The sequence below is a fragment of the Lissotriton vulgaris genome, chromosome 12 (assembly GCF_964263255.1).
Source record: "Lissotriton vulgaris chromosome 12, aLisVul1.2, whole genome shotgun sequence".
Taxonomy (NCBI): Eukaryota; Metazoa; Chordata; class Amphibia; order Caudata; family Salamandridae; genus Lissotriton; species Lissotriton vulgaris.
The window spans coordinates 157316700-157338796 of record NC_141700.1 but is presented as its reverse complement, the minus strand read 5'-3'; the positions used below and the strand labels follow the sequence as shown (position 1 = coordinate 157338796).

Genomic DNA, 22097 nt, shown 5'->3' with positions numbered 1-22097 from the left:
CAATAAGAGTGCATGATGCCAAAATCCCAGGAGTCTTTACCGCAGGACCCTGGCTGAAAGTGACAGCGCCCCAATAGTCCTTCGGGCAGTTGTAAGCCTGAGCAACCGGGCGCTTGTTTGGTTACGCTCGGCCCCTAAAAAGGCATGAGTAAAAGGTATGGACTGGTGGTCCATGATATGTAAAGGGGATAACCCCCACAGAAATGGTAGCACCGATTGGATTGGCCACGGTGCAGTTGGCTCATCAGGTGGGCAGTACAGCTTAGGTTAGTCACCGCTGCCTGCCCTTGGATCGACTGTAAGTCAACCCACCAAGTTGGCATACTCCTTGTATGTAATAAACATGCAGTAAACTTTTCCCAACTAAAACTTGTGTGGACTTTTTATTTTGCGCAGCGCGACTAATTACTGCTGAGGGGGGTCCCGATATTGGCACTAGGTTGGCGGATGCAGTTGCACCCCGTGATGTGGCTCTCCAAGGGTTGTTACTCATTAATGATACTCATTTGATTATCGACCTTGGAAGGATGAATGACAGCTAAGTCTTGCCATGTCATGGAATTATAAATACAGGTTTTGATACTACACAACGCAGTGGTGCTCTTTCTATTGGCCTGGTAAGAACGAAACGCTGCTACGTTTCCCCCCTCGAAGTCCAGGTTACATATCTCAGGAACAAGTGCACCTACCCGCTGAACTTTCAAAGAAGTTCTGCTCGCTAAGCATTGACAGCTGATGTTGCAAGTAACAAAAAAAAATAGGTCAAAAAACAAAGATCTTGAAAATGTAACTGAAGTTCTGCGTGAACAAGGGGCCGCAGTGTGCTCGAAGAGGGCCCGCTATCAGCGCCGAGTTCCGACACTGACACCACGGACGGCCCCGGAGCACAAAGCCCCCGCAGCCGAGATGCAACGCGATCCGTGGGCCGTTCGGCTGTGGCTGATGGGGTGATCCCGGGAGGGGCAGGGACGCGGGGCGCTCACAAAGCCCTTTCAGTCAGCCCGGTCTCCTGACACCGCACAGCGGCAAGGGGCCCTTTCTTCTCTCCCCGCCAATGGGGAGGCAGCGGGCGGGCCGGGGCCGCTGCCAAGGAATGCGCTGCACACAAATCAGAGTCGGGGAAGAATGAGAGGGGAGCCCCGGCCCCTGACAGCAGCACAGAGGAGGCTGCGCCGAGAGAGGATGGCCAGAAGGAGGCGGGATGCGCCCCCTCCTGCACTCCGGCTCCCAGGCTCTGCGGGCTCACTTTTCCTCACTTTTACGTTTCATTTACTTATTCTGTGTGGCGGTGCTGTTTAGCGCGGACCAGGCGCAGAGGGTCATCGGAGCGCTTTACAACATGATTGCATTAAGGTACGCCCTTGTTTCACAATGCATAACTTGTCTTTGAGTAAAAATATTCGGCGCTGGAAAAAAAATCAGTTGAGCGAGTCTACATGTGGTGTTGTCCGGAGCCTTGCGGGATTCTACAGCGCTCGAGTCAACAGTCAGTCTGTTTTTTTTATACAGGGCGGATGTGGCACGCGTTTCATCGCTTCTCTGACTCACAGACAGCGATTCTGGACACAGAGAGATGAGTGGGTGTTGGGGCGGAGGGATGCTGCAGCCCCCTTAAGCCCACCCAAAAGGCTGTGGTTGCTGGGTCACACTGCTTTTACAATCTTCAGTTCAGCACATCTTCCCTGAAAGCCATTTCACTCCAGTTGTCAACACTTCGAATTTTCAGTTATTTTTTGCTAATATGTTTTAACATGTTGTGGTGGGAGGGGTTAGTGGGAAGACACATATTTTCAGGTTATGTATGTATGTGTGTGTGTGTATATATATATATATACACACACACATACATATATATGCATGCAAACACACACAGATATACATACATATGCACATACCTACATATGTATAAATGCATTCTACACGACATTCTCTGTTAGGAAGAGTTCGTCTTCGCTGCCTGTCAGTGAGGTATCTGGCTAGTACCATTTGCAGAGTGTGCCTCTCCCAGCATCCTGCTGTGATGGCTTGCTTTGGCGGAGTCATATTTGGAAGTGTGAAAGTGGTGTACATGCGCTTTAGTTTGGTTAAAGCCACTCATTCGTAGGCTTGGCTGGAGAGTGAACGTACCGGTAGTCCTGTTATCGAAGTGTGTTCTTGCAAACAGGGCACTGAGGACCATATAATCAAGAACAGCGTTAAAATTATCGCCGCTTTATCGGCAGGAAACCTCCCCTAAAGCGGCGATAAGGGGCTTGATAATATGTCCTTGTGAATTCCCATAGAAGCCCAGGTTCACACCAGAACCTGGGCTTCTCTGGGAATTCACAAGGGCATATTATCAAGCCCATTATCGCCGCTTTAGCAGTAGTTTTCTGCCGCTAAAGCAGAGATAATTTTAACGCCTTTCTTGATAATATGCCCCTGAGTTCCTTGTGATTTAGCAGTTCTACTAGAGCTGATCCAGGAGAAGCCACAGATTACCAGGGTTGGTCAACGGGCATGAGAGCAGGACGGGTTCACTTGCAGAACCTTGGTTGTTTTCATTCTTCCAATTCTAAAAAGAACTAAAAAAAAACTAAAAAACTGAAGAATAACTAAAAATAATCTTGCGGCAAAGTGATGCTTTTCTAACAAGTCATAAGATGAGAATTTAAAAGAGTCAATGGACCGGCGGGAGGAAATGAGTTGGGCACCTGTTTTTTTCGTCACTCTGCGAGGGCCCTTGATTTTGATGGTGGTCGTCTTTGTCGCTGGGGATATATTGTAATTGTATTTATATAGCGCTTACTACCACAGACAAGGCGTCAAAGCGCTTTTCTGCGAGTAGCACACTACTCCGGTACCCAAATGGATTAGTGGTGATTTAGTATAGGGATATATGAGTATAGTATTAGTATAGAGAGGTGCGAGTTAATTTGAGCGGATGACAAGTGAGTCTGTTAGTTGGATTGAACAGAGTAGTGGAAGGATAGAAAGCGGAAGAAAAACAGAAATATTAATTGGGAGCTCATAGTAGTAAATTGATGTCCGGGATGAGTAAAGGAGAGATGGAAGAGGGAAGAGCCTGTAGAATGGGATGAGGGAGAAGGGGAATCAGAGTAGAAAAATTAGGTTTGGGATGAGTCAACATGAGGGAGAATTTACTAGGGTTGTTTGGGAGATCATAGTAAACTGATGTTTAGGGTGAGCCAGGAGGTGTCGAGGCGGGGGAGTCTAGTAGGGGTATTTTGGCGATCATAGTAGTGGAAAGGGTTTGGGATGAGAGCAAGTGAATATAGAGGCTAAATTGATAGAGGTGAAGGGTGATGGTAGGGCAGAGCAAAGCTTTTGTGCACCTGAGGAGTATTCCCTGCAGGTGCCATAGTAGGTAGAGAGGTCACCTTGGTGCTGGCTTTCAGGACAGAAACGAGGCTATGGCATGGAGACTAAGCAGAGTAGGTGATGTAGCGGTCAATAAAGCAAGAGATCCTGTGGGCTCTATATATATATATATATTTGGTGTTCAAACAGGGAGATATAAATGCTAACCATAACCCCCTCATTGACCAAATTGTGTGATCTTGGTCAAATCACTTTCATGTTTGTAGTTTCTATATTGGCCAACCAGGGAGATATTAGAACCAGGCTAGGTCAGAGTGCGGGCGTGTGTTGTGAAAATAATAGCATCAGATGGATAAATCAGCAGATTAAATGTCCCGTTGTCCTTTTGTGCCGTTGGTACTATTGTGTCTGAGATGCGAATCACCTGGGCTACTGCTGTATCCCGCGCTCACTCTCAAAGCGCGACCTAATGAGAGGAAAGCGTCTCTCCGTGGCTGCGGGGCAGTCACGCATGGGAATGACCTTCTCCTAAGGGGTAATAAGTTCTGGGCAGGGAGAGGAACCGGGAGCCTTGTCAGTGGTGCAGCAGGTGCAGTGGCGCCGACGCCATCTGCGCTCTAGTCATACAGTTCTTTTATTAGCCTGCCAGAAGGTGGGAACCATGTTTTTGCTTGCATTAGAGCCCACAGCACCATTTAAATGCCACAGGTAGAATGTTGAGATGTGCATTTTTTATGTGCGCACACACCCAACCAAGCCTGGTGTATTTTATTACGAGTTTCTAGAGTCCTCGACAGGGAGTGGGGCCGTCTCTCCCACTGGCCTTATTTTGTGGCTGTGAAGAAGACGACATTCTCGCCGCCAGTCCAAGTTCATGCTCCTAAGCGTGCACGCCCGGAGCTTCCGCCAGAGTACCGCACGGATGTGTCATCAGACCGGATCTGCGGCGGGCTCGGATGGATGACAGGCCTGCTTGTTTCCTCCGGCCGCTTCCTGCAGTAACAACTCTTCGCCGTGTCATCTGGCGGCCCACCGGGGAAACGCCCGGTGCCCGCCAGGGCCATTCAGGCCCTGTACACATCGGACACATCCAGCCACCGGATGCCCTGCGGACACTGGTCACGTGCCCCCAGAGCGCTTGACAAGCCATGTCGCCAATTACGTCATTTTCATGTAGCTCTCGCCTGCTCGCAAAGGCCTTTTTAGGTCTCGCCTGTCGATGCGCATGCGCATCGAGCAAGCGAGACTATTGCGAGTTATCCACTCTTTATCCACACTGCAAGGAATCGTGGCGATTCCTTGCAGTGCCCGTGACTTTTAAGGTCAATGCGCATGCGCATTAAGCTTATGCGCATGCGCATTGACCTTAAAAGTCACGGGCGCGTGCATGTCCGTCTCTGTTTACCCGCTCCGCCCCCTCCCCTTCCCGCCGTGTCGCATTTCTCCTCCTGAGGTTCCGTGACAATTGTAAGTGGTGTTTTCGACTCGCACGAATATGGTCGAGTCTGGTATCTACGAACCGCAAATAACGAGTTTAGTAAGTGTGCGCAGTTTCGCTGTGCTAACTTAAACCGTTCGTTTGTTATGTGGGTTTTTCATCTGTACCCACGGGTTCCATCTTAGATACGGCATCCATTTTGTCTCTTGCCCTCAAGTAGCCAGCGAACGGACGCTGTCCGCTTCGCGACCCTGGGACTCCCAAGATATTTGCGGAAGACACATGTTCTTTGTAAGTGTCTTTATGACGAGGGGGTTGCTGCTGTAAGGCAGGTGGCGCCGCTCGAGGCTCATCTTGCCGCACGGGCTTATTGTCTCAAGCCGTGCATCTCATTAGGCACGTCCCTTTGATGCCTGTATCTCGTGTTTCCCGATACCTCCCCTTTTACACCCTTTCCGATCTCCCCACTGTCTCCGTCTTCCTCTGCACCTGTCTTCGCTCCTATTTCGATCTACTTTACTGCTGATTGGAATTTGCTAATGGTGGGAAGATGGGTTTTTACAGTTGGGAACCGCCAAATGTTTCCGCACTTATGTTCCGGACCTTGTGTGTTTCAAAGTGACCAAAGCGACCCCTCTGGGAGCTAAATGTGGGAACCGGGTTGTAAACTTTTGTGTTCAATGTTATCCTATGGGTAAAAACTGTATAAAAGGAGCGATCCACAGAACCAATTTGAAGCAGTCTCCCCGAACTACACTCGATGTACTTCCTGTGACTTCTGTGTTCCCTGCAGCAAATAAACCTTGAATCTTTGACGCCGAAGGAAGTGTCCCGTGTCTCTGTGACTTGTACGCCGGAGCAGGTTACCCACGAAGGTTTCAGGTGTTGTGCCCTGGCACCGCTGGGTCCAAAAGAACCCAGTCCTTCAGTTGGCGCCCAACGTGGGGCTGCATCAGTGGTACCGGTCCAAGCCCGACGATCGTGAGGAACTTCGTGTGAAATCTCCGAGGGAAGGTGCACCCCGCTTCATCGATCCTGTTGTCGAAATAAGTGGCCCGAAGACTTTTCCCGCGAAGATTCCCGCCTCCTGACGGCTGCGACGGACTGCTGCCCTGACTGTAGACCTGTTTTGGCGCCTGGCGTAGACCTTGGTATAGCGAGACGGTTGACGGGCCTTCCTGAGGACGCCATCGATCTTTGAGTTAAGTATTTGTGGGTCGCTCCCAGAGTTCTTGGTTGTTGACACTTTAGCGAGTGTTTTTGTTGTACACGCTGTGTGAGTGTTTTTGTCGGTGACACTTTGCTAGCGTACTTTGTTGTTGTATTGTTTGACGACTGCAGCCGCCAAAAACCGAGGGTTTTGTTCTTTGCTGGGACTTGGTAAATCCCGTAACCCTTGAAGTTTGTGAAACTCGGCTAGTGTGCAAGATGCCTGGTCGCAGTACTTTGTTCAGTTGTTTTAGACCTTGTGGTGCGGATTCCCTGCTGGAGGACTCGTGTCCGATACCTCCGGTTGGAACTCCTACTTATGACTTATATAGCAAACATGGGCTAGGCCCGATTGCTTTTAACGATTATTGGATAAAATATACAAAGAAAGACGGCGATCTTCGTTGGCCACCTCACGGTAGCTTCGAAGCGTCGATCTTAGATAATTTGGAAATAAAGTTGTTCGAACGTAAATCTAGGCCGGCCATGTTTGATGCCTTTCGGTTGTGGCGCAAAGAAGCCCGACAGAAAGAAATCAGACAGAATAAACGTAGTCAGCGAGATAATGTTGCTACCATAGTGAAGAAAGCTGAGCAGTTCCAGCGTGATAAGGAGGATAAGGATAAGGAAGTGTTTGAGAGGCTACAGCGTATGACCATAGATAAATGCTATCCTGCTTTGCCTACGGAGTCGGATAAGAAGGAAGAGGCAGTTGAGGATCCTTTAATGTCCTATCTTATGAAGTCGCCACCTCCGTACGTACAGGGTACCGCAGCTCCTGTGGTCCCTGCCGTACCCGTTCTTCCACCTATTGTTCCTCCACCAGTTCCTCAACCTGCACCCGTTCTTCCGCCTGTTCCTGCTCCTTTGTCTGTTTCTATTCCTACTGCTCCTCCGCTTCCACATACTCCTGCTCCCGCTACTGCTCCTGTGTTGTTAACCCCTGTTGTTGCTACTGTTTCTACTCCTTCTCTTGTTAGTCCTGTGTCTTACTCTTCTCCCTCTACTCGTAATCGTAATTCTCCCCTTGCGACAAACTTCTTTCAGTCGCTCGGACCTGTTTTTGGGTCTGCTGGTTCTGATGGTCCTCAGAGACGTAGCCAGCTTCCTGGAAACAGAGAGCGTGTTGCGTTATATAATATGGCGATGGGTTGGATGGTAAACCCCCTTAGAAATCCACCCCGTGTTGTCCTCGAAACGTTTTGTCAATTCAACATACCAACTCAGAGATATGTGTTTGACGAAATGTGCAAGTTCCTACATGATCAGATAGCGGCCGATGCGCCTGACGAGGTGCTGACCGCCCTGTCCGACCTTCGGCTTCAGTTCGCAACTGGACTGATAGTGGATACTAATGTTCGCCGTGCTATTGAGCGGTTGCTATCTCTTCGTCCCGCTCCTATTCCTCATGCACTATTTCTGGAGGATATTGAAAAACAACCAGACGAGTCTGGCCAATATCCTATGCGTGAAGTTCCACCAGTGTGGATGCCCGGCGATGCTGCTGCCATTCCTATTGTTCCGCCGCATTTCCAGCGGGTATGGATACATCTCCCATGGAAAAGATCGGAGGTGTTACAGGTGAAGCAATCTTTGCCTGACCCTCGCAAAAATCCTGCAGGGTATTACAAGGAATTATCGCAGCTCGTAGACGCTACGATAATGAATCTTGCCGATATCGACATGTTGTTTGGTAATGTCGTACCGCAACCGGTATGGGCTAAGATTCGTCAGGAAAATCACGCAAACGAACTAGGTGGTGATTGGGCAGCCATTGTAGCGTCAGATGGGTTGCAAGTCGGTGGTGCTAAGCCTGAACCATTGATTACTGCTCTTCCTCAGCGAATAATAACATTAATGAAGACTCTTATGCCAGCTATGAGGGTAAATTGGGACAAGTTGTCAGCCTGTAAGCAGAAGAAAGATGAGAGTGTATCAGACTTCTTTACGAGGTTTGAGGAAGCATTCATTGATCATAGTGGGCAAGATATGGGTACTGAGGGTGGACAACGGTTGTTTGTGGATAAATTTGTGTCGAACTTGTTGCCCGATCTCAGCAATAAATTAAGGAATTCAGAAAGTGCATGGGCCGTTTCTACCTCAGCTCAGATATTGGCTACGGCGCAATATTATGAGAATAGAGAGAAAGAGGAGAATGACCGTGCTGACAAAAAGACGAAAGAACTAAAAACTAAAGTGTTGTTACAACAAGCGTTTCCGCCGCGTTCTAATCAGAATGCGTCTCAGCAGAATAGATCGCAGTCGCAATCGAATCGATCGCAGCCGCGTAATGATTCCTCTTTCCAAAGATCCTCGTTAGGGTACAATCAGTGTGCTTATTGTAGACAGGAGGGACACATTAAATTCAACTGCCCTGCTTTAAATGAACGTAATAGCGGTAATTCATCCAAAGGAGGCCGTGGTGGTTCACAGCACGCATCACGTGGTAGAGGTCGTGGTGCTCAGAATGATCGCTCTGACCATTCGTCAAATTCTAATAACTGTTTCGATCAACGTGGATCATCGCAAGGACGATCTGCGCAGTACAATGTAGACGATTATTACGTCGATCAGGGAACTGACGACAGTAATTACTAGGACAGCCAAAGACAAGGGGAGGGAGTGGTATCAGTTCCGGTTGATCAGAGAGGGCCTTACGTCGCAGTTGCTACATCGGGCGTCGTTGAGCCTTTTCTGTTGGACACTGGTGCAGCGAAAAGTTCTATCATGCATTCGAAACTCCCTGGCGCACCTTTGTCTGGCTTAACAAATGTTTCCGTTGGATTCTCTGGCGCCCCCGTTAGCAATCCAGTTTCGCGCCCTTTGCCCCTTAAAATTGGGCCTCGGGAGCTCGAAGCTCCGTTGATTTTGACTACTGGTTGTGGTGAAAATCTTTTGGGTCTGGATTTGCTTAAACGTTTGTATGCGACCTTGTATTGTTCTCCTGCGGGTGTAAAGCTTACGTTAGGAGAGAGAGTAGTCTCTCCCATGTATTTGTCTCTCGATAAGCTTCCACCGGAATTGAATTCTCTTCCTGCGTCTTTGTGGGCGACGGGTCCAAATGACGTGGGCCTACTTGATATCTCCCCTTATGTTGTTCAGTTGAAAGCTAATGTGCGATTGCCACGTATTCCCCAATACCGTATCTCCCTTGATGGTGAACGAGCTTTGTTAGCGATCATCTATGACTTGATCGAGAAAGATGTTATTGAAGAAACGCGGGGAAACGTGTGCAATAGCCCTGTATTGCCTATTCTTAAACGTACCGATCCTACCAAACCGCCTGTTTATCGTTTTGTTATCGATTTACGGGAGGTAAATAAAATTGTGGTTCCTCAATTTCCTGTTGTGCCTGACATCACGGCGCTACTGACTCTGATTCCAGCTTCTGCGTCATGGTTCTCGGTGATTGATTTGAAAAATGCGTTTTTCAGCATCCCGATTGCCGAAGAGAGCAGGGACCTTTTCGGTTTCTCTCTTGGTGGACGTAGCTTCCGGTTCAAACGCGCTCCTCAGGGCTACTGTGAAAGTCCATCGATTTACAGTCAAGCCTTGAAGGGTCAACTGGATGCGTTTCGGTTGCCGGTTGGTGCGGCTTTAATCCAATACGTCGACGACTTATTGGTGGCTGCCGATACTCAGGACATTTGCAAAATTGCTACAGTGTCGTTGCTGCAACATCTCTGTGAGTTAAATCACAAGGTGTCACCTTCTAAACTCCAATATTGTTGTCAAGAAGTAACCTATCTAGGTCACTTATTGTCAAAGGAGGGAAGGAGATTGACCCCTGAGAGAATTGCAGCGATTGCGCGAATGGCTGTGCCACAAACCCAAAGAGATGTGCGTGCCTTTCTAGGTATCACGTCGTACTGCAGGCAGTGGATTCCTAATTTTTCATTGCTAGCGAAACCATTGGTGGCTCTTACGTGCAAGGATGTTTCAACTCCTTTACCATGGACGGAAGAATGTCAGAAAAGTTTTTCTGAACTGCGTGATTCATTGTGTTCGGCTCCTGTGTTAGGTACCCCTGATTACAGTAAGCCGTTTACGTTATATGTTCACGAGAGGGAAGGTTGTGCTTTGAGTGTTCTAACGCAACCTTTTGGTGGTAAGCAACGTCCATGTGCATATTTTTCCTCGACCTTAGACCCAGTAGCTACAGCATTGCCGAGTTGTTTGAGAGCAACTGCGGCAGCTGCGGTCTCCATCCGACAATCAGCAGGATTGGTCATGGATAATATGCTTACGGTGATGGTTCCGCATGCAGTTGATACTCTTTTGAATCGAACGAAAACTCAGCACTTGACGAGTGCGAGGTTGTCTGGGTACGAATTGACGCTCTTGGCAAGCCATATTCAGATAAAACGTTGTAATGTCCTAAATCCGGCAACTTTGTTACCAATTAGTGCAGAGTCAGATGAAGTAGCAGAACATGACTGTTACTTGCGGACAGAAGAGGAAACGAAAGGTCGAGTGGACCTTAAAAACACCCCATTGGAAGACCCGGATGGCACTCTGTATGTGGATGGGTCATGTTTTAAGTTGCCGAATGGCGATGTGACTACTGCTTATGCTGTTGTAACATTGAATACTGTTGTTGAGACTGCAAGATTGAATCAGAATTCTGCCCAAGCTGCAGAGCTGATTGCTCTCACTAGAGCATGTGTGTTAGCGAAAGGGAAACGTGTGAATGTGTACACCGATAGCCAGTACGCTTTCGGTGTAGCGCATAGTTTTGGACGATTGTGGCGAGAGCGTGGTTTCTTGACGTCGCATGGCACGAAAATACAGCATGGCCAGCTTGTGAACGATCTTTTGGATGCATTGACTTTGCCTGCACAAGTTGCAATTGTTAAGTGTAGTGCGCATCGTAAAGTGACGGATGATGTTGGTCGTGGTAATGCGTTTGCGGATGAGATTGCTAAGGAGACTGCCCGGAACCTTAGCACTCGAATGTATGTGACGAGTTCGGTTAGGTGGCCTGCAGAATCAAGTATGTGTGAAGATACCATAGAGAGCGTGAAAGCAATTCAGAATGAGGCCACTGAGACTGAAAAGACGAAGTGGAAAGAAAGTACGGGAAAGTTGGATGCGAATGGTTGTTGGATTGATTTGTCAGATCAGAAAAGATGGATGTTGCCTGATGCGTATGTGCTGGCCGTTGTGACAATGGCACATGGGTTAGCACATATTAGCGCGAAAGGCATTTGCAAGTTGCTGGCTGCTGTGTGGAAGAATGATGGTATTACAAAGTGTGCTGAACGTCTGGTGAAGAATTGTATGGTGTGCATAATGTACAATCCTGGCAAAGGAACCCCAACTCCCCCTGGCAGTTTTGCTCCTCCTTCATATCCCTTTGAGGTGATCCAATTGGACTTCATCCATATGGAGCGATGCAATAACCTGAAATACGTTCTGGTTGTGGTTTGCGCATTCTCCCGATGGATTGAGGCCTATCCCCTCAAAGACAATACTGCTTTGTCTACTGCGAAAATCCTACTGAAGGAATACTTTCCTCGGTATGGAATGCCTAGAGTCGTGTGGTCAGATAACAGAAGTGAGTTTGTTGGAAGTGTGATGAAGAGTGTGTGTAAGGGCCTTGGAATTAATCAGAAATTCCACAGCGCCAATCATCCTCAGTCAGCTGGATTGGTTGAGGGGTACAATGGCACCCTTAAACTAAAGCTAGCGAAGATTCAGGCTACGACTGGACTTTCGTGGCCTGATGCTTTGCCTCTAGCACTACTGTCAACTAGGGCGACTGTACACTCCCGAATAGGGCTTAGTCCCTATGAAATAGTGTTCGGCCGTCCTGCGAATGTGTGGGGGGTTCCTAGGCCAGGATTATTCTCTGATCTTGAGTATCCGATGTTGATTGACTACTTACATGACTTGACTGCTAAACTGAGGTTAATTCACCAACAGGTTTACGACGCCTTGCCGACGCAGACGGAGGGTCCAGGCCACCAGCTCCAGCCCGGGGACTGGGTGGTTACTCGTAACTTCTCACGCAAGAACAATCTGGACCCCCGATTTGTCGGACCTTACCAGGTGCTCCTGGCCACGAGGACTGCCGTTCGTCTTGAGGGGCGGAAAAATTGGGTACATGCTACCCATTGTAAGCGAGTCCCTATTCCTTTGCCGGCAGACCCGTGGGTAAGGAAAGGCATTGCGTCAACAGAAACAGAAACATTGCCGGCGTTTGTGCCTTTCAGCGACGCACAGCTCGTTGGAGAACCCTCAGCGCAGCAGAAAGCCACTGTTGAACACTTGTCAGCAAAAGACTCAAGACCAGATCAACCAACTGATCAGCAGGACGCTGTTTCTTCAACGGATCCTTTGTTCGACGAGCAGACACGTCCCGGGAAACATCGATATTCTTTGCGATCTCACACTAAGGACAAATAAAATTTTCTTGCTTTGCTGAAATTGACAACTGCAATATCTTCGTTTCCCATGATCAGTTTTGAACATTCGTATCATTGAAAAAATTTTTGTGCATATATCAAGCTTCTTCCTTGTATACTTCCACAGCTGAGAAACATTGTGCTTATATATATACATATTGTGTATTAAGGGCCGTAGGGCCGCGCGCGTACTTCCTTCTGGACAGTAGGTCTTGACGCTAGGTTAAAGGCCGTCGGTTCCTAGGAACTCCTGGGGATTGACTATTGCTGCACAGAACGGAGTGCGTCAAGAAACGTTGCGGACGGTCGTAGGGAATGGCATTTTCGAAGCTGAATGATTTGGAAGGAGCTCAGGCGTACAGAGTCAAGCTGCAGCAACTCAGTCGTACTAAATGTTTCATATTTCAGTTGTTTGTATTGTTTTTGACTGCTTCTGCATTATTGGCGGGTGGGGTGTATTACACTATGTCTTACTTCTTACCTGCTACCCCTACTCCTACTCCTCACCCTAATCTTACCACTACTGCTTCTCCCCATTCCTTTCACATGTTACCGGAACACGAGCAGGCTAGACGTGTAGAATTCCGCAACAATTCCTTTATTCAGCTCCTCCATCAGCATCAGTTAGTGGTTAACACTACTAATTGTTGGGTGTGTGGGTTGATGCCACATACTGCGGGTAAGGGAATTCCATATCTGGTGTTACCGTATAGTTCCCAAGGGTCAGCTCGAGCATTCCAAACAATGTTTCGAAGCACACTGGGTTTCCACCCCATTCAAGAACAACGTTCCCCCAACTCTGGTCCTACCTCGTATCAGAGGCTGCTATCGATGGCAATAGAGGATATGGAAGATGAGATCCATGATCCTTTTCTTATCCCTAAAGAGGAGGTACAAGCCTATAGGGTCCTAAGTAGAGGGGAATATAGTATGTTCACTAATGAAAAGCAGCTTAAAAGCTCGCCTCCAATATGGGTCGTACCCCACACTGGTAATCTTTGTCTTGTGGGTCGTGGTTCGCAAGCCCCACTTGGAGCAAGTGCTTGCACTGAAAGTTACGTTCTGCCAATGTTCTCGTCCCCTGTGTTTCTGGCTGCCAAGGGTACATACTTCATCTGTTATGATCGTGCATACACATGGTTGCCCGCAGACTTCATGAGCTCATGTTTTATTGCAAATCTGTTGCCTCCGACGTTCACTGTAGATGCCGATTACCATAAGACTAGAGTTGTACGAGGCGTAATTAGCGAAGAGGACACTGCCGGTCAAGAGGCAGGAGACTTTTTCAAGGGTTTCCTCCCGTTTTGGGGACCTATGGTTAATAGTAGGAACCTGAGACAGTTGACTCGAGTGGTAGAATCGACAGCTAATATTACTGCCAGTGCCCTTGGTAATATCACCACAGAACTTCAGGCGGAGAGACTTATGACGTTACAAAACCGTATGGTTTTAGATGTCGTCTTAGCAGATCGCGGTGGGGTATGTAAGGTGATCCATTCGAGCTGCTGCATTTTCATTCCAGATAATGCTCCTACTGTCTATCAAGCCATCTCGAAGTTGCATAAGATCTCCGAATCCATACACGTGGATGTAGGGGATTGGACGCTACTTGGATGGTTTTGGGGCCTGCTATCGACTTGGGGTTGGAAGATTCTGATGATCATCGGAGTTGTGGTAGTGTTCCTGTTCACGTGTTGCCTTTGTGTGCAGTGTGGTCCTGCCTTATGTGGCCTCTGTGCTACAACGTGTATGAGACAACCATCTGTTACCAAGGGGACTCGATTGGACAGAGCTATGCTACAACGACATCTTGATGGTCTGATGAATATCGAATATGATTCCGACTAGTGCTTGCCTACATGAGGGCAAAAGGAGCGTCTGAGGTTCCGTGACAATTGTAAGTGGTGTTTTCGACTCGCACGAATATGGTCGAGTCTGGTATCTACGAACCGCAAATAACGAGTTTAGTAAGTGTGCGCAGTTTCGCTGTGCTAACTTAAACCGTTCGTTTGTTATGTGGGTTTTTCATCTGTACCCACGGGTTCCATCTTAGATACGGCATCCATTTTGTCTCTTGCCCTCAAGTAGCCAGCGAACGGACGCTGTCCGCTTCGCGACCCTGGGACTCCCAAGATATTTGCGGAAGACACATGTTCTTTGTAAGTGTCTTTATGACGAGGGGGTTGCTGCTGTAAGGCAGGTGGCGCCGCTCGAGGCTCATCTTGCCGCACGGGCTTATTGTCTCAAGCCGTGCATCTCATTAGGCACGTCCCTTTGATGCCTGTATCTCGTGTTTCCCGATACCTCCCCTTTTACACCCTTTCCGATCTCCCCACTGTCTCCGTCTTCCTCTGCACCTGTCTTCGCTCCTATTTCGATCTACTTTACTGCTGATTGGAATTTGCTAATGGTGGGAAGATGGGTTTTTACAGTTGGGAACCGCCAAATGTTTCCGCACTTATGTTCCGGACCTTGTGTGTTTCAAAGTGACCAAAGCGACCCCTCTGGGAGCTAAATGTGGGAACCGGGTTGTAAACTTTTGTGTTCAATGTTATCCTATGGGTAAAAACTGTATAAAAGGAGCGATCCACAGAACCAATTTGAAGCAGTCTCCCCGAACTACACTCGATGTACTTCCTGTGACTTCTGTGTTCCCTGCAGCAAATAAACCTTGAATCTTTGACGCCGAAGGAAGTGTCCCGTGTCTCTGTGACTTGTACGCCGGAGCAGGTTACCCACGAAGGTTTCAGGTGTTGTGCCCTGGCACCGCTGGGTCCAAAAGAACCCAGTCCTTCACTCCCCCCTCCCCTCTCTTCCCTCCAGCTTGTTGTTTGTATAATTTAACCCGCTCCGCCCCCTCCCCTTCCCTCCGTGTCGCATTTCTCCTCCCCCCTCCCCTCTCTTCCCTCCGGCTTGTTTGTTTATTTGAGCCGCACCGCCCCCTCCCCGCCGTGTCGCATCTCTCCTCCCCCCTCCCCTCTCTTCCCTCCGTCTTGTTAATTTTAGGATCAAGACAGCACTTCCACTGTCCTGCTACAGGCACAATGTTTTGTGAGTAAAGGTTTTCTGCGCAACTCGTGTTTCTGTGCGCTTTGTGCTGCACCCAGCCCAGCCGGGGCCAGAGGTCGTTAGTGCGTGGCACGCCTTTGATTAATTCAAGATGCTGTGAACAGTTTACCGCCTTCAGCCCTGAAGATTTGTAGGCGTGCGCACCTCTCAACGTGTAGCCTGTATTAAGTCAAGCCTCAATTGCTTGTTACTTATTTTCTGGATCGCCTTTGTTTGCCTGAGTGCAGTATAACATCTGCTCCGGTTTGGGATCCTGTGATCTCTCGGGCCACTGGGGTAATCCGGGCTTTTGCTATAGCTGTCATCTAACCCGAGCGCAGCCAGTTGTCGCGGTTTCCAACCAGCACTACTTCACGTTGGCGCCTTTAGGCTTACTTATGAGAAGTAAGGTGAAACTACAAGTCCCAGAATGCTTAGTGCAGGTAGCAGAACACATGGGACTGGATGAAGGTCAGTTCTATGAAATGAGATGATTTCACTGCTATGTTTTGCTGGCAGTTTACTGTCCCTGCGGGATAGTAAGATTAAGTCACAGTCATTGGTCAGCCACATGCTGGCACACTGGACTCGGAGTCTTACCTCTACTTACCTTTGATTTGAAAACACGGCGCATGAGTCACCCCTGCCTCTCCCAGTTCTAAAATGTTACTGCCCCTTCCTTTTGCCCTGCACTCGCCATTCTCCCTACGGGATAGTAAGATTAAGTCACAGTCATTGGTCAGCCACATGCTGGCACACTGGACTCGGAGTCTTACCTCTACTTACCTTTGATTTGAAAACACGGCGCATGAGTCACCCCTGCCTCTCCCAGTTCTAAAATGTTACTGCCCCTTCCTTTTGCCCTGCACTCGCCATTCTCCCTACGGGATAGTAAGATTAAGTCACAGTCATTGGTCAGCCACATGCTGGCACACTGGACTCGGAGTCTTACCTCTACTTACCTTTGATTTGAAAACACGGCGCATGAGTCACCCCTGCCTCTCCCAGTTCTAAAATGTTACTGCCCCTTCCTTTTGCCCTGCACTCGCCATTCTATTAATAGGGCCATGTATCTGTGCACTCTGGCGCTGACTGGTCGAGCGGAACAACTTTCAACGCAATACTGACTAGAAACAATTGGTAAATTGTGTAAAAAAGTTGTCTGGAGCTATTTTTGAAAGCAACAGTTACTCCCTTGTGCTTCATAAAAGCATGGCTGATGGCCGAGCCCTCGCCCCACGCAGGGGAGTCACTGCCTCTGCCAGACGAGGTGTTTCACCACTTGAGGAATTCCCGCCTTACGGATGTTGTGAGGCGCTCGCTCTGGAGAAAACACCTTTCCTTCAGCTGCCTGACTCATAGCATGAATGGTGTATGAATGCACTCGGTGCTCACGGAAGATGGCCGCAGACAGCTGCAGGGCCCGGCTGGCCAGCCCTCGTCATGGAGCGAATGTGCCTGGGGCTGGACCTTCTTTAATTGTTTGCTTGCTGAAATTAGCAATACTATTAAAAATAACTCGACCAGAAGGTATTGCATAAGGACTGTTTCCTGACATGCTTATATATTGAAAAAAATGTGGGACTGCTTCTGTAGAGTTTTGTAAATATGGCAAAATAGAATGCAAACTTACCGGCCAGAAGCATTGACTAAAAGAGCGCCCAATAGTAAGTTGAATCAAAAGTAAGGAAGCCTATTGCCTAAACGAGACAATCTCATTGCGTGATCCAACTCGTTCAGCCAATCAGATTGGCAAATTAACAAGTGTGGGTGAAGTAATGCTGGAAGTCATTCCAACGATAGGTCTTTATGGCTCCATTTCTTCCAATCTATGGAAAAGATATGCCTGGTAAGATTTAAATCATAAATCTAGCACCCGTAAATGGTTGGGTCATCCCAAAGTGCATCACTTCCTGTGATAGAGAAACCTATGGCATGGTCTCTTTAGTATGACAAGTCGATTATTGTGATCCTTGTACTTGGGCATTCTGCATTAATCTGCATCCTTTGATATCCCATTGGCCGCTGTTTCAATATTACACATCTGTAGTAACTCCAAACATGAGTTACATGTCGGGGAGGTGCATTACAACATACAGCTGTGAATAACATACAGCTGTGATCACAACCCTCTGCTTCTTCATGAGAGCTTGAAGACTGATTTACTAAAACAAACATTGTCTATGTAAAGGGTGTCTGGTTTACAACTTTCTTCGCCTTTAATCTAGTCTATATCAGTGGTTATTAATATAAGTGATCAATGAAAGGATATGAAATATTATGTTTTTTTTTATTTACACATTTTGTGTCTCAACATGCTTTCTATAAAGGACGCTGCGTAAAAATCCTATTTTGAACGACAGACACATTTCTAATTGTTTCAAGGGTGGGCCTTTTGCCTTTGGCAATGCTTGTTTTCTTTTGTGATGGTTTGGTTAAAACTTTATTGTTGAGTAGGCTGACTTGCATTCAGCAATACAAAAATAACAATGTTGCCAAAAGCAAAGCCTCACCCTCACTCACCCTCACCCTCACCCTCACTCACCCTCACTCTCACACACCCTCACTCTCACCCTCACCCTCACTCTCACTCACCCTCAACACCTCACCCTCAACACCTCACCCTCAACGCCTCACCCTCAACGCCTCACCCTCAACGCCTCACCCTCAACGTCTCACCCTCAACGCCTCACCCTCACTCTCACTCACCCTCACTCACCCTCACTCTCACTCACCCTCACTCACCCTCACTCTCACTCACCCTCAACACCTCACCCTCAACACCTCACCCTCAACACCTCACCCTCAACACCTCACCCTCAACGCCTCACTCACCCTCACCCTCACCCTCACTCTCACTCACCCTCACTCACCCTCACCCTCACTCACCCTCACCCACCCTCACTCACCCTCACTCTCACCCTCACCCTCACTCTCACTCTCACTCTCACTCACTCTCACTCACTCTCACTCACCCTCACTCTCACTCACCCTCAACCCCTCACTCACCCTCACTCTCACTCATCCTCACTCACCCTCAACCCCTCACCCTCACTCACCCTCACTCACCCACACCTTCACTCACCCTCAACCCCTCACCCTCACCCTCAATCACCCTCAACCCCTCACCCTCACCCACCTTCACTCACACTCACCCTCACTCACCCTCACTCACCCTCACTCACACTCACCCTCACTCACCCTCACCCACCCTCAACCCCTCATCCTCACTCACCCTCAACCCCTCACCCTCACTCACCCTCAACCCCTCACCCTCACTCACCCCCACTCACCCTCAACCCCTCACCCTCAACCCCTCACCCTCACTCACCCTCAACCCCTCACCCTCAACCCCTCACCCTCAATCCCTCACCCACACTCACCCACACTCACCCTCACTCACACTCACACTCACCCACCCTCACTCACCCTCACTCACACTCACCCTCACTCACACTCACCCTCACTCACCCTCAACCCCTCACTCACCCTCAACCCCTCACTCACCCTCAACACCTCACCCACCCTCAACCCCTCACCCTCAACCCCTCACTCACCCTCACTCACCCTCACCCTCAACCCCTCAGCCTCACCCTCACTCACCCTCAACCCCTCACCCTCACTCACCCTCAACCTCATGCTAAAGATTTACAAAAAAACCCATAAACAATTCTAAAAGCACTAACTCTAATGCTGCGAGACCTATTGCATTTCTAATGCTTGTTTCATACAGTAGGTACGGTCATGTTACAACGTATTCCGTTGCAACGCATGCCTTTTCCACGCATGTGTTACACGGAATGCCAGTACCACGCATATGGTTTACCACGAAAATGCCTTTACCACGCATAGTTTAACAACGTTTTTCGTTGTTTAACTATGCATATTTGCATTTTCATGTTAAACCGACTGCATGATTGTTTATGTATTTGATATCTATACATTTTTTTTAATTATGCCTAACCTAATAAATCATTATAATTAAAAAATGTACTTACATTTTCTTTCGACGGTATTCTCCTTCTTCAAAGTGGTCCTTTCTCTATTTTTAATTGAGTAGTAGACGCACTTACGTAATCACGTCTGTTAGGGAGGCTCTTTCCATGAAGGACAGAGGCACAGAAGAGCTGTTAAATGTAAGTTTTCTTTCTTTTTAAACCCTCTCGTTGTTTTTTTTTGGGGGGGGAGACCCCCCCCAACCCCTCCCCCATTTTTTTTCGCCTTTAACTCACATTCCTTTACTACGTTTTTCGTAGTAAAGGAATGCGTGGTAAAGGTTATAGTGGTAACCACGCATGCGTTGTAAAGCATGCGTGGTTTGTGCATTCGTGGAAACGGCTTCGTTGTGGGTGTTTCCCACTCTGGGGCAGTGCCACCCTTCACTGCCTGTAATGTAATTCAAAGAGGCTCGTTATAGTTCTTTACGTCTCATCATTTCAGAACGGAAGCATTCTTGTTAAAGGTGTATTGCTTCTTGTCGTATGATATATCTGGATGATGCAGTGACAGAAACAGCAAAATACCAGTGGGGCGGCACACTCTACTCTGCAAAGACTTTTAGCTTAAGTGTTTTTTAAGCCACACCCATAGTTATAACGACCACGCCCCGAAAGACCCTCCAGTTTTTTCAACCCACTTAAATCCCTGGTTTTAACTCGCCCAGTGCGGTGGAAAGGAGCACGTGTACAGTGTGGTGAGTGGGAAACACCCACTACAACGAAGCCGTTTCCACGAATGCACTAACCACGCATGCTTTACAATGCATGCGCGGTTACCACTATAACCTTTACCACGCATTCCTTTACTACGAAAAACGTAGTAAAGGAATGTGAGTTAAAGGCAAAAAAAAATGGGGGGGGGTTGGTGGGGGTCTCCCCCCCCCAAAAAAAAACAACGAGAGGGTTTAAAAAGAAAGAAAACTTACATTTAACAGCTCTTCTGTGCCTCTGTCCTTCATGGAAAGAGCCTCCCTTACAGACGTGATTACGTAAGTGTGTCTACTACTCAATTAAAAATAGAGAAAGGACCACTTTGAAGAAGGAGAATACCGTCGAAAGAAAATGTAAGTACATTTTTTAATTATAATGATTTATTAGGTTAGGCATAATTAAAAAAAAGGTATAGATATCAACTACATAAACAATCATGCAGTCAGTTTAACATGAAAATGCAAATATCATGCATAGTTAAACAACGAAAAACGTTGTTAAACTATGCGTGGTAAAGGCATTTTCGTGGTAAACCATATGCGTGGTACTGGCATTCCGTTGTAACACATGCGTGGAAAAGGCATGCGTTGCAACGGAATGCGTTGTAACATCATATAACCCACGGAGAAATAGTGCTCAAGTTGAAAAAAAGATATTTTCGACATACGTATTATAACAGATAAATAAAAATAAAATAAAAAAACAATCAATAGAAAACTTATATCTCACAACGGCCCACAAAGAAAAACTATAATATAAAAACCATCTTTAAAGTGCATTCATGAAAGCAGCAGACTTACAGCATTTTATCATGAGTCACCTTACATTGCAGACATCATGGTTATTATTCTACAGAACGTTCAATAAACCTAACAATTGAAATTTATATACTTTTTGTAAATAGTTCTTGTAAAAAGCAGGCCTATGGTGTCTAAAATTAGAAGTCCACAATAATGGTTATAAAAACCATTTTCTCGGGCCCTTGTAAAAACAACAAACAAGCATTTGCAATGCAATAGGTCTCGCATTTGCACGAGTTTAAGCTATTGGCATCGCAAATGACAATGCCTTTTATTTATCTGTTTAAATGTAAAAGGCAGTGTCTTTTACAATGCCAACAGCTCAAACTCTTGCAAATGCGAGACGCATTTCATTTCAAAGAAGCGGCCGCCATTGTCCCGGGCTGCTTTCAAACTGAAATCGTGCATGACACGAAGGAAAGCATGTCGTGCCTACAGAAGAAGAAACTCATTGAAGAAAATAGTGCTTACAGACTGACTAAGACATACTGTGTAACAACAGAAGTAAAAGGGCCAGTCCTCGCGACCCAGCAATTAGGCTATTCTGTCCATTCCCCGCATCCGTGCCTCAAGACATGGGGCAGAGCATTTTCCTATACTGCCCGATGCCGTGGAATCAGGCCACCTTCACTACTGCTCGTACTTTGCCCAATTCAAAAGATTGTTAAAAACATGTCTGTTTTAATTACTTGATGTGACTTAAGTGGAGGTCGAGCGCTGAGGTACAGCTTCAGGTGTGATTCGCTATGCTTTGTTTAATCGAATATAACATAACACAAAAGATGATGGGCCGAATGTTTGCAACTTGTTTAATCCCTAGCAATCGCTCTGGATAACTTTCCGACCCGTCATTCCTTTGTCCACCATGCCACCTCTGTTTTGGACCAGCCATATGCAAATCATTCTTGACCCTGCTCCAATAGGTACAGAGCAACATGAACCGCCGGCCAGGCTCTCCCTGAATTAGAACACTAGCAACCCAAGGCCTGTTTTGCCCTTATTGGGGTTCATCAGCTTGGTGTAGCTTGGTTCCAGTGGTGCAGTGAGCACAGGACCTATGTCTGGACATACATTTGCCACTTAGGCCGGTACACAAAACACACAAAAGGTGATGAATGGAATGCTTGCAATTTGTCTAACTATTGGTAATCTCTGCTGGTAACAT

At 47.5% G+C, this 22097-nt stretch overlaps 1 protein-coding gene across 1 annotated transcript in view; it reads left to right on the top strand.

Annotated features, from left to right (window-relative positions):
- Positions 1 to 968: 968 nt before the first annotated feature.
- PAQR6 (progestin and adipoQ receptor family member 6) overlaps positions 969 to 22097 on the top strand; it is a 174481-nt gene continuing 153352 nt past the window's right edge. Inside the window, exon 1 of the mRNA XM_086947660.1 lies at positions 969 to 1353. Coding sequence (XP_086803786.1) covers positions 1202 to 1353 — 152 coding nt within the window. The 5' untranslated portion in view covers positions 969 to 1201. The remainder of the gene's footprint in view (positions 1354 to 22097) is intronic.